The sequence below is a fragment of the Schistocerca cancellata genome, chromosome 11 (genome assembly GCF_023864275.1).
Source record: "Schistocerca cancellata isolate TAMUIC-IGC-003103 chromosome 11, iqSchCanc2.1, whole genome shotgun sequence".
Taxonomy (NCBI): Eukaryota; Metazoa; Arthropoda; class Insecta; order Orthoptera; family Acrididae; genus Schistocerca; species Schistocerca cancellata.
The window spans coordinates 10531863-10551347 of record NC_064636.1 but is presented as its reverse complement, the minus strand read 5'-3'; the positions used below and the strand labels follow the sequence as shown (position 1 = coordinate 10551347).

The 19485-nt window shown below is 39.5% G+C and overlaps 1 protein-coding gene across 2 annotated transcripts in view; it reads left to right on the top strand.

The window, feature by feature from the left end:
* The first annotated feature begins 5658 nt into the window (after positions 1-5658).
* The window catches only part of LOC126108722 (uncharacterized), a 40487-nt gene continuing 26660 nt past the window's right edge, over positions 5659-19485 (top strand). The window contains exon 1 of one of the 2 annotated variants that reach the window (XM_049914053.1): positions 5659-7383. In XM_049914053.1, coding sequence (XP_049770010.1) covers positions 6064-7305 — 1242 coding nt within the window. In that variant the 5' untranslated portion in view covers positions 5659-6063 and the 3' untranslated portion in view covers positions 7306-7383. Of the gene's footprint in view, positions 7514-19485 lie in introns of both variants that reach the window. The other variant, XM_049914052.1, reaches the window with a different exon arrangement.

Sequence of the window (19485 nt, the reverse complement as noted above, 5' to 3'; positions counted from 1 at the left end):
GAACTTAGAACTAGTTAAACCCAATCAACCTAAGGACATCACACACATCCATGCCCGAGGCAGGATTTGAATCTGCGACCGTAGCAGTCTCACGGTTCCAGACTGCAGCGCCTAGAACCGCACGGCCACTTCGGCCGGCTGACAATGATACACCCACGTACCAAACTTCAGGCTTGTCATGCAATTCAAACCAAATTTCATCAAAGTGGTAACTGATGAAATTTTAATAGAAATCTGAACAATCTGATACAGAATGTCTTATGTGCGGTTTAAATTGCATATCTGAGGCAATTAAGATTACAAATCTTATCAAAGAAAGATGCTATCTTCTATCCACATCTATCTAACCACATAAAAATTGTGCTTTGGCGGTTTCCTTTACATTTTAAAGCCTTTATCAGTAGCTGTGATGATTTTCATTTGCTTTTTCTTTATCATCAAAAAACACAAACGACAATCAGAGCGCACAGGCAATAAATGTTGTGAACTCGCACTGTTACACTAAAGTACTTGTAAATTCCCGTAAACACAGGTTGCACTTAGCTAACAATTTCTTAACCCGAAATATCTTTAGCGAGTAAATTTCCTATGTCACTACTACTGAGATTATAGAAACAGGTCGCCCAATTTTTAAAATATTTCAAGTACCAACTGGTAATGTGTAGATCTTACTCTAATATTAGCTTCATTACGCTAAGTACCTTATTTCATGAAGCCTGCCATCTGTTTCTGACCCTTCAGTCCAGTGCAACCTATTAATAAATAATTTACCTCAGGCTTATGAAATAGCAATGTCAAAAAGGCTTCCTTCGAATGGAGTTTTAAATTTAGGACATTTCGAGAAAAGCAGACGCTAGAACGTCAACTGAGGTGTGAATAAGATCATACTTTCTGATTAAAACTTGAAAATAATAAAAAAAAAAATGAACTGGCTCAAATATTTAGTGAAATTATTTATCATCTAAAAGTAAGTAAGAAAGTGCAAAGACCACGTTATTATACGGAAACACAGAACGACACCAGCGCTACTTGTGGCCTGGCTGTGAACTTCAATACGAAAAAATATGGCGCGAAAATCTCTTATGTTTATTTCTAAATACGCGAATTAGATGACAGTATTTTCCATTTAATCTTTGAATGTGGGCCGCATAGTGCAGTAATAAAGGTTTTTGAGATCTTGGAAAGTAATATATAAAAGAAATTTCAATCAAAAACAAACATTAACTACTCGTAGCTGCAGTTTACATTGTGAAAATTTTCGTAAATTATGACGTCACCTTTTTACTGTGAATTTTTTTGTAAAACTCAGTACTGCAATTTTGGCCGTGTGGCCATTATCATGTGGAAATAAACGAGCTTTAGCACATGTCAGACTAAAAAAAATCATCTGACATTGCATGCATATATAAATGATTTTTACGTTTCCACATATCTTGAAGCACATGTCCACTCGCATGATCGAAAGTGGAATAGTAGGTTAGACAAATAAATAACTACGCAGCTAATGGATAGCCAAGAGGTCATTTACAAAAAAATCTGTGCTACAAACCAAGGATGTACTGTAAAGTCTACGAAATCCGATTTATTATTTTTTCTGTTGATTGTTATTTATGGATATTCAGTCATCTGAATTGAACTTCTGCACAGTTCAAATAAATTTATGAAACACACAAAATAATACTTTACATCAACTGAAAAACAAATTGGGGGCAGAGCAGGTAGACACTCCATGAATGTAGCCAAAATGTTTTTGCCAATGAGACATACAAAGGAAATGAACTGCAACACATAATTTTTTTTTCTTTTTTCCCCATCTTGGCTGTTATTTTGGCAACACCCATCATGTTTAAATAATGAAAGAAGACACTGGTACAACATCTATTTTTAAAATTTTTATTTATTTACTTCCTCTTTGAAAACTTTGTTTGGTACACTACTGAAAATTAACACAAATTCCCCTTGACAGCACTTTATTCATTATACTTTTAGCATCCAATCATCACATCTAGAAAGTGTTAAGTTATGTTCCTGCTGAATTACCAGATTTTGTCATAACAAATCAAAGGCATGATTTTGACACAAGAACAAAGTAATTCTCTGCTTTTAACACAACATTTGTATATGTATACGGAGCTTACTCTCATTGTACACATAATAAACAAAATACAAAGTCTTTTAACATGATTTGAACTTCCTTTTAAGTTGTTGCATACACAATTTCCTCTTGTTTGTAAATTTATTTTCTTTCACATACTTGTATATTATAAATGGAATACTTGTCTTCAGAAGTCTCTCTTCAATGTCATGTTTATTACAAATTGTTGTACGAGACAGAACAAATGGTTTTTTTTTTTTTTAATTATCGTGTAGTCTTGTTGTGTGACCATGACTATTTAGATACTCATACAGTTGATCATGGAGTGCCATTAGGAAAATCATGACTCTTTCACGTGCATATTTCAAATGAGAATGCTCCTCGCTATTCTCTATAAATGAGGTAAACAAGTGATTTTCAGTCACAACAGAGGAGTATAGACTGGTATTACATGTTTCACAATCATCTGGTACATCTATGGCTTTTAGTACATAGCCTGCTACATAGGCTAAGGATTGTTGTTGATCTTCTACAGACTAGATGATACCATCTGAGTACGGTAAGAATAAATTTGCTCAGGTGTATCAGTGTCATTCATCTCACATTCACTTAAATGTTCACTCCTACCACTAGCTGCCAAAAAGTGACACAAACTGCTCAAGGGAGTGTAATCATCATTTTCACAGTTACTTACACTCATGGCTTTGAAAGGCAAAGTCATATGATCGACAACACAAGTCTTCAGAGCTTGTACAAACTGAAAACATGTTGGGTTTGTATTAGCAATACCATGTTGTCTTATACAACAAAAGAAATTTTCTAAAGCATCTTGACTGAACGCCTTTAAATTTAAGTACTTAAAGCCGACCACTTTCAAGATCTTCCACAAGAAAATAATAGACTGTAATGTAATCTGCCAATATTTTATGAAGCTAAACATATTAGTCTTGTTTCTTCCCGTTTTTAAATCTATTATTTGCCAGATGCCTATTTCCCTCAACATGCTATACCACATTTCTAAATGTGGCGAATTTTCTGATAAAGCACACCTAAATTGTTTTCCATCCCTGGGATATTGCTCATTACTGTTGAGTGAATCAAAGAGATTATCTACCTTTTCCACAAACTCAGCTGTGTGTATAGCTTCAGATGGTAATGTGTGAGTAGAAACATATGTTTCAATTGCAGCTGCAACAGTATGGCTCATTTGTGCAGCAGCAACTTTTACCTTCATTTTGACATGGGAATCAGAAAAGTTAAAGTGTTGTGCTTTTAATTTTTTTTAAATCCAAAAAGAACACTGTACTGATGTACTCAAACTTTGCTGCTTTCTGAGGTTCAAATTGAATTTTATTATCTATCAAAGCATTTCTAGTGTTTTTGAGCAGATGTTGTACATCATAAATGGTAACAATTGGTTGATTATTGACGACAAAATGAAACATACTGGGCTTCAACAAATTTGCTTCAAACAGTTGCTTAAGGGCCTTTTGGTTTGTTGCATTCTGGTCACACACAGTACAAACCACTTTGAACCCAATATTCTGTAGTTCACTTATGACGTGAACAATGAGTGATTTCAAATGGGTGTAGTGGAAAGTGGTTGCGGTAAAATAATATGCTAGAACTTGTTTCCAAGTTCTGTGCATGCCTTTCAGCATAAAAACCAATGCTTGACTAGCAGCTACAGGTGAACGTCCAAAATGACCTAAGTCCTGATACCCATAGATTAGCTGTTTGTGTGCATCATAGTACATACCATCATCCAGAGACATTTCATCAAAAAGTAGAGCACAATACTTGTCATTTTCATGCATATTACTTACTTCCCTTGCTAAAAAGTTTAATAAAGCTGGATTAAGTCCTGTATCAAATGGTATGTGGGAAAGCATTCCCTTGAGCAGCCTGACAGATGGAAGGGAGAAGTATGTGGCCAAATATCTGTACAACCGAGGACTACGCTTATAAATAGATAAAGCAAATGCCTTATCTTGTATAGACCACCATACTGCTGTGGGCTGCATATTGGCATTTCTTAACTGACTATTAATAAGAGTTTTAGTCTCATCATTCAACTCTTCTTCAATTAACTGAAATTTCCTGTCATCATACAACTCTTTTAGAATTTTCAATTTATTCCTCTCATTCTGTAGCTGTTTTTTTCAATTTACACACTCTGGAAACTGTAATTCTATGCAGTTTCTACATTTTGTGTTTTCTTGGAGTTAAATCACGTTTAGAAACGCCAGATCCCATTACACCTGGACTACTTTCAACATCATAAACAGGTAAGGATAAAAAGCTGTACTCGCCATCATCTGTGCTCTGTAAAGGGGGACTGCTTCGTTGTATTACTCTAGATTTTGCATTGTGACCTGTCACGTGCACACTTGTATTTGCACCTGATGTGGTGAAACCACCACCAGTGTAACACAGATGGGTGGGGGGAGGGTGATACAACACCAATTCCATGTGCTTTCGTATAACACCAGGATTTAGCCTGTGTCTAGTAAAGTTCACAAAATCTGCTTCATAAAAATGATCCTCATACACACAATAATAACTACAGTTGACACCATCTATATTACAGATCAATTTCCACTTCTTTAAAGTCTCACTTTTTGATGCAGCTGGAAATTTATAGAAATGTTTATTCTTGTGTTTGGAATTTGTTTTTACATATAACTACTCCTGCATCTGGGAAACTTGCACGAGTATTTCAATTTCAATCGCAAACTGGATTCTTCTCTTCCTGTATGAACCATCCTCATGTGTCTGAAATATTATTCAAACCAAAAATTAAGAACGAGAAAAACGATCAGGTATGGTTTACATTGATTAATGTTAAAGAAAACTCAATGTGAAATTAATTTCACTATCAAAAATCATATTAGCATATGTCTAAATGCAGCTATCCTGTACTGAAGTATTGATAACTTATCATGGCTTGTAATCTGATGTGGTATTGCTACAAAATAGTGAAAAAACGAAACAAATTCTCATGTCTACTACGGATATGCACATCACTCTCGTGAGCGTAGTTGCACTATATTCTATATTCAACACTACTTCGTTAAACAATGCTATCAGGCAGTAGAAACACTGCTTATTGTACCATTTCAGTATATTTCAGCATCTAGATACCATGGTAGATACCAAATTCAACTGTACATTATCAGTAACAGTTACAGCTGTAAATCAGTATTACATTGTGTTGAGCATTAAAGTGCGAGAAGATTTCTACTGCATTGGATATTGCCACAATAATACGTGTAAATGTCGCTCAAACCTCCAACTCCAACTTCCAGGTTTGCACACACCTCAGGTTGGTGCAAATCTTCTGTCCACACGCAACGATCTGTCTGCGCAGATGTGATGTGCGCAGACATTTGCGCAGACAGATCGTTGCGTGTGGACGGGCCTATAGAACGTACGATGGACGTAAAAAAAAAAAAAAAAAAATCAGTTACGCACCAGAGCGCAACTGCTAAGGGCAGCGCACCAATCACAAACGCTATCCCTACACTATGCAAGCAACAGATGTAACGGCGCAACATGTTTGTACTTGACAGTTTTATATATTTGTTGAGTATTGAGAGTTTGTGGTCTAATAATAAATGCGTGTCTTCACTTCATTGACGAAGTAGTCAACCGTTTCGGTGCACATTCTCGTATATTCGCAGAATTTGTTTGTGATCCTCGTAGTTGGATAAATTCAGGGGCGGCATTCTTTAGAAACAGCTGGTCGGCTGTGGTAGCCATGTTGTAGCGGGAGCTCGTCGTATGCAGACCCGATGTCTGCCAAACCGAAGCTAGCCGAGTTCACCCGATCGGCTCTACGTTTTGCAGTCCCCAGACATAAGTCTGTCTGTCGGCATATCTTCGTATCTTTGACTTCCCGGTTCGCGCGTTGTGTGATGTTTGCGAACATGCGGGGTTGTAGTGTGTAACGTGTTTGACTGTTTGTAATGGATGTCAGACGTGATACTTGTGGTCTGGGCAATCGCCGGAGAAGTGACTCGTCGGCTTCGTCGTGTAGTGAACGATGTGAAGATGAAGACCGTAGGGATCAAGGAGTTGCGATGACTATTGTGACTCTAAATGCGATTTTGGACGATAATAATCGTATGTTTGAATTTCTGAGGAGTTTTGGTGTTCTTGGTGATAAATATATATGTGCTAAATGCCAGAAGCTCATGTCCTGTGCTGAAGTCCCACCAAAAAGATGCAGCGATCGGCTTATGTGGCGATGCCGAAAAGACGACGTATGGAGGTCCGTTCGCAAAGGGACATGGTTTGAAACTGCGAGGCTTAGCATTAGAACTATTGTTTTGATGTCGTACTGTTTTTGTATGCGCAAGTCTTTTATATCCACAAGTCGCATGACAGGTTTGAGTGAGAGATCAGTCGGAGACTGGTTTTTGTCATGTAGGGAAATTTGTTCAGCGTTGTTGAAGAAGAGAGGGAAGATTGGTGGCCCAGGTGTTGTGGTTGAGATGGGCGAATCGTGTTTCGGAATTGCTGAGAATCGTAAAGGAAAGTGGTTACCAGAACTTTGGGCTTGGGGAGCAGTCGTTTGTGGGAAAGAACGTGGGGACCTGGTTTTGAAAATAGTTGAGAAGAGGGATGCCAGGACTTCGCAACGCCTTCTTGAAGAACATGTCGAGGACGGGACTGTGATATGTTCAGATATGTGGAAGAGTTATGAGGACGAAGGGGCAGTGGACCTGCAGACTTTTGCAGACGCTCACAATTACCAATTTCGTAATAAAGTGATTGGTACCATGGAGCAATGTTGGGAGGAAGTAAAGAGAGTTGTGGGGAGAGGGAAGAGACGGCGCAGTGGTTTGCAAAGTCATTTGGATGAATACGTTTGGAGGGAGAGTGTGTTTGGAAACGGGTGTGTGTTTCATTCTTTTATGCGAGGTGTAGGAACAGTTTATGTACCGTGTGTAGAGGACCCTACGCCTGTAACAGAACATCCTAAACTGTCAGCCAGAGCCATGACGACAGCAGAAGGAAAAGGATGCCCTTCACAGTCATCAGAGGATCCGTCCTCGCCAATGGTAGCCCGAGACTCTACACCAGTAACAGTCAAGCGATACCCGTCACTGTCAGCAACAGGTCCATCTTCAACAGTAGCACCTGCAATGAACTTTACAGTGCAGCCAAAGGAAACACCTGAGAAGCGCAGAAAATGTGTCGTATGAGACTTATTTTTGGTACCCCAAATCATATCGGAGAGGAGGTGTTGGGGATATAATGTTTTTCTTTTATTCATCTGTCAGGTATGGAATACCTCACCAAAGACTTTAGAATCTGTTGTTTTGAAACTTTCTATTTGTGATGGCCCTTTTCTCGTTTGCACTGCCAGTTTTTCTGCACGACATTGATGTGAAGACTATGGGTAACCTTGTGGTAAGTATTTTGGTGTTTATCCTTCCATTTACATTATTGATTCAGCACCCTTTGCCGCACTGCAAAATAGAACACATGTGCCGTGTTGTATTGTAAGGACAACAGCTAACTGTGAAAGATCGGCTGTTTTTTAGGAAACACTGCCACCCGTCTATTTTATGGTACATTTTTATAAACACAGAGACTTAAAAATTTTTTTTGGGTGCATAATACTTTTATTATCCTGTCAGAGTTTTTCTTTTATGATTTGTATCTTATAGTTAGTGCCATCTTCCGTACATACCATATTTGTGAGAGGTCTCAAGGCATGCAGTGTGTCATATGAGTCAAAGATTGAGGGCTCATTATTTATAATATGGGGCTACATGCTGGGTGTATTTACCTTTTCGTATTGCAGAATATCTTTGTGGTATCTAACTTGTTAAGAAGAAGCAATTTCAAATGACATTTGAATTTGCTTCTGCATGCTCTTAAGCATTCTGTATCTTTCTCTGTCAAAATTAGTTCACTAATGGGAAGGTTAGCTACATTATTGTTTTTTGTAGTATTGTATAAATGAATTACTCTCAAATTATAGTGAATTTTTGATAACAAATTTCATCAGTGAATAAATCCCAGGTGCTTAAACAGATGCCTGGAAGATGTAGATTTGTGAATCCCACACATAGTTCTAATCATTTTCTTTCTCTTTAGTGGGGAGTTTACAGAAATCATCCTGTAGGACATCAGTGAATAAATATTTGAAAGAAGTGTTAAATGTGTCGTTTTATTGAGGTGTCTCGTATCCCTTCCTTAATATCGGGCCAGTCCACTTCAAATTGACCTAAGGTTTGCACCTCGTATTACTTTTTAGTTTTTTGTATGTACCCTCAGACTAAACAAAATTGCATACTCTTCAGTGCTTCAATAGTTTGGTTTTCGAATATCAAAAACTAGAAATATGTCATTTTTCTGAGAGTACCTACTGTGAAACAGTCAGTAATTTCAAAACTGTTGATGCTAGCTGATTACATTGTAAAGATCTTGCTTTAAGTTTTAGTTTTTTACACAGCAAAACTATGCTACAACAGTTGCTTGAGTTTAGTAACATTTCAAAAAGAAATTATTTTGAAAAATCTCAAAACACTCTTTTTCTTAAAAAAGATGTAGTGTTTTTCATATAGGTCTGTGCGTTTTCAAGCAGTGCTTTAAATTTCAAAATGATGAAGGAAGGAATTTTTGAGATATAAAATATAAGACCACTGTATTATGTAAAAGAAATAGAGATTTTAGTGGTAACTATCGATGAAATGGGTACTTTCCTTGAAAAACCAAACTGAAATATCTGGATTACTAATAACCAATTTACATGTTTATTAATCTTAGGTCTGTATTTGTACTGATACATAAATTACGGAATGAAAGTTACTTGAAATATAAACAGCTGTGTAAGAATGGCTTTAATGCACACAATCTGTATTTTGTTTGATGAATTGTAAGTAACCACTTTCCCACACAATAGAACAAGAAAAGCTGCACAAAGCAGTGTCTTGAAAAATGGTACCTGAACTCTCAGGTGGTAAGATACCTTCCTTTTGGAATTTTAAGCATCAGAATGCTGCTGAGAATTCTTCTGGGTTGTATGACCGTGGTCTGCGGAACTCTTCTATCCCTAATGATTCTTCAGAGGCTGCGTCGGACATCTTCGGAGGTGCCCCTGGTCGTGCCAAGCCTCACCGACTCGAGACGACCGTCAGCACCTTCGAAGATGTCCGACGCAGCCTCGGACGAAACGTCAGTGATAGAAGAGTTCCGTGGACCACGGCCATACGACCCGGAAGAATTCTCAGCAGCTGAAACATCCGGTCGTGGAAGCCTTCATTGTATGACCGGCATCAGAACTCTTTCTTACATATTCTGTTTTCTTTGTATGTACCTGAAAAGTTTTGAGTATTGTTTCGCTGCATGCTATTTTCCTCTACGTATTTATGAAGATATTCCCTCTCTCATTCTGGTAGCAAGTGGAAATCTTTTCACTAAGTTTCAAGATTTCTCATAATTTTTCTTCCATATTTTGCCTTCTTTCCCCCTGTTCTTGGATGTCATAGTTCAAAGTTTGTGTATTCTGACTGCCTGCAGGGTTCAAAACCGCTCCCTCATCTCCGATCTTTCAGGAATAATCTACAATTCTGTGAAAGAGTCTTATTGTAGACCCTAGTGTCTCCTCGACGGTAATTACCCAAATGAAATAGTACGAAAGCACTCCCAGCTTGATTAACCTGTGGTAATGTCCGTACTTGACGCGTAGTTCTAAGCTTTTTGGGAAAATTTTAACTGTAAATTAAATTGAAAAAAAAATAAAATAAAATAATTGTAGACAGTCGGAATCGACGGTATTGTCTACTCAGGCACAGCAGGCAATATCCTGTGAGCCAAATATATTTGAACAGAGATTTTTGTGCGTGTTGGGCACAGTCGTGATTTTATTGTATAATGTTACACTGGTGCAACTTCAGTGTTTTGCTCTGAAGTATGTCTGTGCAAATGAACTTCACCAGGAAGAATACTACAGTATTCAAATTTAGAGATCGCTCTTCGGCTGACAGTGTCGGGTAGCCACAACAGTATACGATTTGAGGATGTTTCCTGCTCATAAAATTAAGGCTAGAAATACGTCTGCTAGCACAAGAATACACTTGTTGCATAATTTTATTATATTTTTCCCAACACTAGAATCTGCACTAATGTAATTATATTTACATCAGTATGCTGAAGTTCACTTTTAACTAAAAGTGATTGAAAGATGGACTGCTAAATGGAATATCTTATCAGGAAATGATGCAGTGTTCTCATCAAAGTATAGGTTTAAAAGAGGTACCTCATTTTCATTTAAGGGCCATACACGCGGCCCATCTGGCCCCACTCGGCAGTTGCAGTGCCACAGTGTGAATTGTCTACAGTAAGTTCACTGTGGTTATGTTCGATGAAGTGTCACTTCGTATGAGGCAGAAACAAAAATGGGGACTTACCTTTGCCGTGTTAAAGGTAACGTGGCCAATAAAAACTGAGAGAAAGTACGGGCAAAGGAGTGGCTAATGCAAAAGAAGAAATCACCCACACTCCTGTGTTTAAGGAGCTGGGAGCCAATGCTTCCCAGAGTTATCTAAGAATGAATGACATATGCTTTTCAGAGCTGCTGAACGTCATGAAACTAGTCAGAACTGAGAGGGGGGGGGGGGGCAGAATATGGGGAATAAAATAGTGAGAGAGGCTGCAAGCTGCGAGGGTGGGCTGTTAGCTACACTACGGTTTCCAGCCTCTGGCGGAAGGTAAGAGGACCTCAGATTCAGTGTTGTCATATCTCTACACCGCGATTATTTATTAAAAAGGTTCCTGAAACCTGCAACGCGGTTTGTAGTCACTGGTGGAAATACGTCGTGATAAAGCAAAATAAATAAAACAAATGATGTGTGTGTAAACTTTATTAATTTATTTTTGTATACAGCATGAAAGATGTCCCTAGAAATTTAAGGAATTCATTTCAGGTTATGAGAAGAAAGGCTACAAATGGTGTCACCTATAATTAATAAATACAGGATGATATGCATAAGAAGTGAAGCATTTAGCAATTGTCAGAACTGGAAAAATGTCTTACACTTTGCTCTTCGTAGCAAAAGTCTAGGCAGGATTTTCTGTAACATTTCCAACAATGTAGCAAGTATATTTTATTATATATGACGGTAGTATCTGTTCCCGAAAGAACAGTTACCGTGGATGACCGTGCAGCTTTGCTAGAAATGAAATGATAATTAAATGGACACCCTAGCTGCAAACAGGCGTTGGTGTACTTCATTCGGACCATGATGAAAATGTGTGCCCCGAGCCGGGTTCGAGTCCTGGTCGGGGCTCACATTTTCATCATGGCCCGAATGAAGTACATCAACGCCTGTTTGCAGCTAGGGTGTCCATTTAATTATCATTTCGTATATTTTATTCATAAGTCCTTCATCTGTCTACAGTTCTGTTTTTGGGTTTTATTTCCGATGTGTATCAGAAATGAAATCTCAAATCTATTCTGTCTGTATCTCAGCATTTAGATTCTATTTTCAAGAAGTATCGGAAATAAAACCTGAATACAGAAGGTTATAAAAAAATATCTTTTGCTGTCTCTATGTCCCAAGTTAATCCATTAAATAATGAATTTCTCGAAACATCTGGAACATTTAAATTTCTCTAGAAACTCCGGCAACAAAGTTTCGTCCACCTTGCTTTCTGTCACGTTAGTAGCATTTGAAGAATGTTTAATCATGCACGGAGTGACAGAAGACCAACTTTTGTCAGGTGGTTGGCACGACACATCTTATCCGGTGAAGTGGTCAGGGGGTGGGGGTTCGGCTGTCGGGTGGTCGTACCCGACTGATAAGTGTAGGTTCTTTGACCAACTGACTGGTCAATTTTTATTGACAGGCAGTCAGTTGGGTATGACTGCCCTACAGGAAAAATTAATCAGTCAGTTGTACAAAGAACCTACACACGTCCAGTCGGTCTGTCGGTTGGCGAGTTTGTGAAGCTCATTATGCTTTGCATTCTGGTGTCACTACATGTGCTATGCACAGTTCTTTAGTGTATGTTTGTGTTTAAATGATGATTTGTTTTCAAAAAGTTCAGTTTGATGCACCCTGTGGGTAAGGTTGTTGTTATAGTAAACATGCAGCTCTACTGTATGATTAAATGATGATGGTGTCCTCTTGGGTAAAATATTCCGGAGGTAAAATAGTCCCCTATTCGGATCTCCGGGCAGGGACTACTCAGGAGGACGTCGTTATCAGGAGAAAGAAAACTGGCGTTCTACGGATCGGAGCGTGGAATGTCAGATCCCTTAATTGGGCAGGTCGGTTAGAAAATTTAAAAAGGGAAATGGATAGGTTAAAGTTAGATATAGTGGGAATTAGTGAAGTTTGGTGGCAGGAGGAACAAGACTTTTGGTCAGGTGATTACAGGGTTATGAATACAAAATCAAATAGGGGTAATGCAGGAGTAGGTTTAATAATGAATAAAAAAATAGGAGTGCGGGTTAGCTACTACATACAGCATAGTGAACGCATTATTGTGGCCAAGATAGACACAAAGCCCATGCCTACTACAGTAGTACAAGTTTATATGCCAACTACCTCTGCAGATGATGAAGAAATAGATGAAATGTATGACGAGATAAAAGAAATTATTCAGGTAGTGAAGGGAGACGAAAATTTAATAGTCATGGGTGACTGGAATTCGTCAGTAGGAAAAGGGAGAGAAGGAAACATAGTAGGTGAATATGGATTGGGGGGAAGGAATGAAAGAGGAAGCCGCCTTGTAGAATTTTGCACAGAGCATAACTTAATCATAGCCAACACTTGGTTCAAGAATCATAAAAGAAGGTTGTATACCTGTAAGAATCCTGGAGATACTAAAAGGTATCAGATAGATTATATAATGGTAAGACAGAGATTTAGGAACCAGGTTTTAAATTGTAAGACATTTCATGGGGCAGATGTGGATTCTGACCACAATCTATTGGTTATGAACTGCAGATTGAAACTGAAGAAACTGCAAAAAGGTGGGAATTTAAGGAGATGGGACCTGGATAAACTGAAAGAACCAGAGGTTGTACAGAGTTTCAGGGAGAGCATAAGGGAACAATTGACAGGAATGGGGGAAAGAAATACAGTAGAAGAAGAATGGGTAGCTCTGAGGGATGAACTAGTGAAGGCAGCAGAGGATCAAGTAGGTAAAAAGACGAGGGCTAATAGAAATCCTTGGGTAACAGAAGAAATATTGAATTTAATTGATGAAAGGAAAAAAATATAAAAATGCAGTAAATGAAGCAGGCAAAAAGGAATACAAACGTCTCAAAAATGATATTGACAGGAAGTGCAAAATGGCTAAGCAGGGATGGCTAGAGGACAAATGTAAGGATGTAGAGGCTTGTCTCACTAGGGGTAAGATAGATACTGCCTACAGGAAAATTAAAGAGACCTTTGGAGAGAAGAGAACCACTTGTATGAATATCAAGAGCTCAGATGGAAACCCAGTTCTAAGCAAAGAAGGGAAGGCAGAAAGGTGGAAGGAGCATATAGAGGGTTTATACAAGGGCGATGTACTTGAGGACAATATTATGGAAATGGAAGAGGATGTAGATGAAGACGAAATGGGAGATAAGATACTGCGTGAAGAGTTTGACAGAGCACTGAAAGACCTGAGTCGAAACAAGGCCCCGGGAGTAGACAACATTCCATTTGAACTACTGATGGCCTCGGGAGAGCCAGTCATGACAAAACTCTACCATCTGATGAGCACGATGTATGAGACAGGCGAAATACCCTCAGACTTCAAGAAGAATATAATAATTCCAATCCCAAAGAAAGCAGGTGTTGACAGATGTGAAAATTACCAAACTATCAGTTTAATAAGTCACAGCTGCAAAATACTAACGCGAATTCTTTACAGACGAATGGAAAAACTGGTAGAAGCCGACCTCGGGGAAGATCAGTTTGGATTCCGTAGAAATGTTGGAACACGTGAGGCAATACTGACCTTACGACTTATCTTAGAAGAAAGATTAAGGAAAGGCAAACCTACGTTTCTAGCATTTGTAGACTTAGAGAAAGCTTTTGACAATGTTGACTGAAATGCTCTCTTTCAAATTCTAAAGGCGGCAAGGGTAAAATACAGGGAGCGAAAGGCTATTTACAGTTCGTACAGAAACCAGATGGCAGTTATAAGAGCCGAGGGGCATGAAAGGGAAGCAGCGGTTGGGAAAGGAGTAAGACAGGGTTGTAGCCTCTCTCCGATGTTATTCAATCTGTATATTGAGCAAGCAGTAAAGGAAACAAAAGAAAAATTCGGAGTAGGTATTAAAATTCATGGAGAAGAAGTAAAAACTTTGAGGTTCGCCGATGACATTGTAATTCTGTCAGAGACAGCAAAGGACTTGGAAGAGCAGTTGAACGGAATGGACAGTGTCTTGAAAGGAGGATATAAGATGAACATCAACAAAAGCAAAACGGGGATAATGGAATGTAGTCAAATTAAGTCAGGTGATGCTGAGGGGATTAGATTAGGAAATGAGACACTTAAAGTAGTAAAGGAGTTTTGCTATTTAGGGAGTAAAATAACTGATGATGGGCGAAGTAGAGAGGATATAAAATGTAGACTGGCAATGGCAAGGAAAGCGTTTCTCAAGAAGAGGAATTTGTTAACATCGAGTATAGATTTAAGTGTCAGGAAGTCGTTTCTGAAAGTATTTGTATGGAGTGTAGCCATGTATGGAAGTGAAACATGGACGATAACTAGTTTGGACAAGAAGAGAATAGAAGCTTTCGAAATGTGGTGCTACAGAAGAATGCTGAAGATAAGGTGGGTAGATCACGTAACTAATGAGGAGGTATTGAATAGGATTGGGGAGAAGAGAAGTTTGTGGCACAACTTGACTAGAAGAAGGGATCGGTTGGTAGGACATGTTTTGAGGCATCAAGGGATCACAAATTTAGCATTGGAGGGCAGTGTGGAGGGTAAAAATTGTAGAGGGAGACCAAGAGATGAATACACTAAGCAGATTCAGAAGGATGTAGGTTGCAGTAGATACTGGGAGATGAAGAAGCTTGCACAGGATAGAGTAGCATGGAGAGCTGCATCAAACCAGTCTCAGGACTGAAGACACAACAACAAACATAGTAAACACATTTTGACACAGAAATATTGTTACAGCATCTCAAATCGGCTGTATCCTAATCGCTACATCCACATCCTCTGACAGCTTCAACAGACATTGCTGATTTGTAGTTTTAGAGAACATTGACAGCTCCTCGTAAAGTTTCAGTAATGTATTTTTTCCAGGAATCATTGATAGGATTCTCAGTCCAAAAGTCCAGGAACACCAAATCGTTCTGATTTTCTCTGTCCATTGTACTAAGGAAATTGTGTGAAATGATTGAGAGTCGAGTTTATTGTGTTACATATTTTTGGAACCTATTGTGATTTCTGTGAAGGTTCACTTACGCTCGATAGTTCATTATATTAGAACTCTGTTTCTTGCAAAATACTGGAGCATATTTAGATAAGAATGATACAGGAGAGTAGTTCTGCCAATAAGTTGTACCCACATTTTTGTCGACAGTGTACCTCGTGGTTTTTCCCAAATGCGGGGAAAAATAAATCTACTATAAAGAACACTCGGGAGTGGAGCTAACTCAGTTACAAATTCTGTGCAGAACTCGATACAGTCTCCGTCGGACCGGAGGGCCTAATTAATGTTAGAGAACGTCGTAATGACGCGGGGAAGTCACTAGCTGTAATATGCCGGCACAGTAGCCATTTAGGTGCTTCGGCCCGGCTGTCTGTCAGTGACGGGCGAGTTACCGAAACCGGAAATGCTTCGGCACGTGGTGTACTCTACGTTCGTGGCACCATTACAGACTCTCTTTGGCTCTCATAAATACCGGAAGACCAGTCTCCGAATTGACCGTTCAGTGTCTGCCGCAGTGTGGGTCTCCGCTCCACTGTCTGCAACCGAGAGACCGGACCGCCTGCTTACGGCCCGGCTGTGTCACCTGGCACGGCGGCGGTGCCCACTGCCCGAGACGCGCGTGTCGGCAGGTCTCGACACCGCCGTGGCGAGGTAGACGTAGCTGCAGGCAGCACAGTCACTGCTGCACCTCGTGCGACGAGGTCCGGGGCGAGACGCTGCCGTACTAATCCGGGCCGACCCGACAGGAATACGAGTTCGCAGTACACTCCGTGAGGGAAATATGGTTTTTGGCTACGACTGGCCGATTTTGACTCGACCCGATCTCCTCCCCCCACCGGAGGACACCCGTACCCGTCGTATTATCGACACCGAGAGTAACGTTTGATGTGTCACTCATTTTGGCATTGGTACGGCAGTTAAATGACGGTAAGAGCATTCCTCGATTTTCCTTTGTGAAGGAGTATTTTGACGCAGAATCCTCACATGTGACGTTTTCTTTTGTTACTTTCTCTTTAACTTTTGTGTCTCGTCCACTGGTGTCGGGACACTGATTTTTGATCCACCGACAACCTCGACACGTGATAAAACCTCCCGTTATTTTGGGACCGAGTCTGTGCTAATATTTTACTTTTGCGGCTACCGAAGGCTTCACGCTTTGCCCCTGTGGCTGTGGAACGAGTTTCACTTAACATTTGCCCGTCTGTGAATTTATCCTTCCGTCAGATGCTATTCGTCTAGACCTTAATTTAACTATACCCTGTGTGCAGTCACATTCACTTTATCTGTACGCATCTCGTTACATTAATCGTTGATCGTCAGTTAAATTGAAGTGATTTTGTTTCTGTTCGTAGTGTTTCATATTGCACACCACCTTAGGTGTTAAGTCTACTGTGGAAGAGTTGTGCAGATTGGTGGCACCACAGTAAACTGCCAGACTTTGGATCTGAAGGTCTCAGGTTTGCTCCATAGTCATTTATAAGATTTTTATCAGTAATTTGTCGCATTTTTCACCTCTGGCTTTGTTGAAAATGTGGGATTGCACAGTGCTTTGTTCCGCACCGAATTGTTGGTCCCGATTTGTAAAAATTGTCTAGACGAGTCAATTTTGAGGTGGGAGCGAGGTGAGGCCGTACCTCGTGTGGCGGGATCCCGACCGGCAGATGAACGCAGCACTGCCTGCTGTCTGAAATTACCCTCTGGCTGATGGGAGCTTTATCTCTCAGTAGGTGAGGTCTGTGAGGAATTCGTGGTGGCTTTTTAAATTCTTATATTCTTGCTGTGTATTGCACAGTAGTGAACTAAAAAAAATTACCACAAAGTTCGAAGCCTTTCCTTCTTTTCCAGGCCAGTGGTGCATTTGGGAAAATTGTATTACATCACATTTGGGTTTGCCACACTTTGTGTTGTCCAAATGTTACCAGACCAGTAACAGTTGTGAATACATTTACTTTCACAGTGTAGTAAACACCTCGCATTTCATTTTTGTATCTGTTACCGCAATTTCCAGGACCACACTGTCTTATTTCCTGCGACGTTTGACTATAGGCGGATCGATGCCACCTTTATATTCGGTCGTTTAGATGCAGAGAGCTTAATGTCGGCCACTGACCGGTGTGTTTCCCTTTGTATGCAGAATACGGAACTCGATTCTAGCAGCATTTAATTCTGGCACAGTTTAATGGGTGCTGTTGTTGACACAACTGTAGTCACAGTCTAGGTGTAATATAGAGCAACTATTTTCGAATAATTTTTGGAAGTTTGAGTAATGTTGGCTTACGTAAATTTGTCTGTTGCAAGTTACCTCACTTCACCATCATCTGAGTGTCGGTAATACGGAGTACCAGCTATAATAGCCGAGCCAGAAAGCGCAGTGTGATACCACCGAATACCAGATTTGTGAAAGGTACATAATTTTTCAGTTAATGAGTTTGATTGAAGCAATGAACTGAATTACATACAGAATTTAGTCAGTATAGGTCATTTTGCTACCTGCAGTATTCCAGTCACGATTACAATGTAGCAAAACTGTAGCGCTGTTTACTCATTTGCTCTGACTGAATATTTACATGGTACTGTTGTTGTTGTGGTCTTCAGTCCTGAGACTGGTTTGATGCAGCTGTCCATGCTACTCTATCCTGTGCAAGCTTCTTCATCTCCCAGTACCTACTGCAGCCTACATCCTTCTGAATCTGCTTAGTGTATTCATCTCTTGGTCTCCCTCTACGATTTTTACCCTCCACGCTGCTCTCCAATGCTAAATTTGTGATCCTTTCATGCCTCAGAACATGTCCTACCAACCGGTCCCTTCTTCTTGTCAAGTTGTGCCACAAACTCCTCTTCTCCCCTATTCTATTCAATACCTCCTCATTAGTTACGTGATCTACCCATCTAATATTCAGCATTCTTCTGTAGCACCACATTTCAAAAGCTTCTATTCTCTTCTTGTCCAACTATATATCTTCCATGTTTCACTTCCATACATGGCTACACTCCATACAAATACTTTCAGAAAAGACCTCCTGACACTTAAATCTATACTCGATGTTAACAAATTTCTCTTCTTCAGAAACGCTTTCCTTGCCATTGCCAGTCTACATTTTATATCCTATCTACTTCGACCATCATCAGTTATTTTGTTCCCCAGATAGAAAACCTCCTTTACTACTTTAAGTGTCTCGTTTCCTAATCTAATACCCTCAACATCACCCGACTTAATTCGACTACATTCCATTATCCTCGTTTTGCTTTTGTTGATGTTCATCTTATATCCTCCTTTCAAGACACTGTCCATTCCATTCAACTGCTCTTCCAAGTCCTTTGCTGTCTCTGACAGAATTACAATGTCATTGGCGAACCTCAACATTTTTATTTTTTCTCCATGGATTTTAATACCTACTCCGAATTTTTCTTTTGTTTCCTTTACTGCTTGCTCAATATACTGATTGAATAACATCAGGGACAGGCTACAACCCTGTCTTACTCCTTTCCCAACCGCTGCTTCCCTTTCATGCCCCTCGACTATTATAACTGCCATCTGGTTTCTGTACAAATTGTAAATAGCCTTTTGCTCCCTGTATTTTACCCCTGCCATCTTTAGAATTTGAAAGAGAGTATTCCAGTCAACATTGTCAAAAGATTTCTCTAAGTCTACAAATGCTAGAAATGTAGGTTTGCCTTTCCTTAATCTATTTTCTAAGATAACTCGTAGGGTCAGTATTGCCCCACGTTGTAACATTACGAGTCAAGATAGCTGTAACGGAAATTGAATGGCGTAAAGTTATCATTAAAAAACGCACGCCGCACAAATTAATTAAATAGCGTAAAGTTATCATTAAAAACGCACGCCGCGCGATTTAGTTGGTCATAATAGTAGTAACATGCTTTTGAATACAATTAAAATATAACGGCGATACCTGTTTAGTGTTATTGGAAATAATATGTAGTAAATTAATGAATAAGTTAGCCGATCCTATAAGAAGAGGTG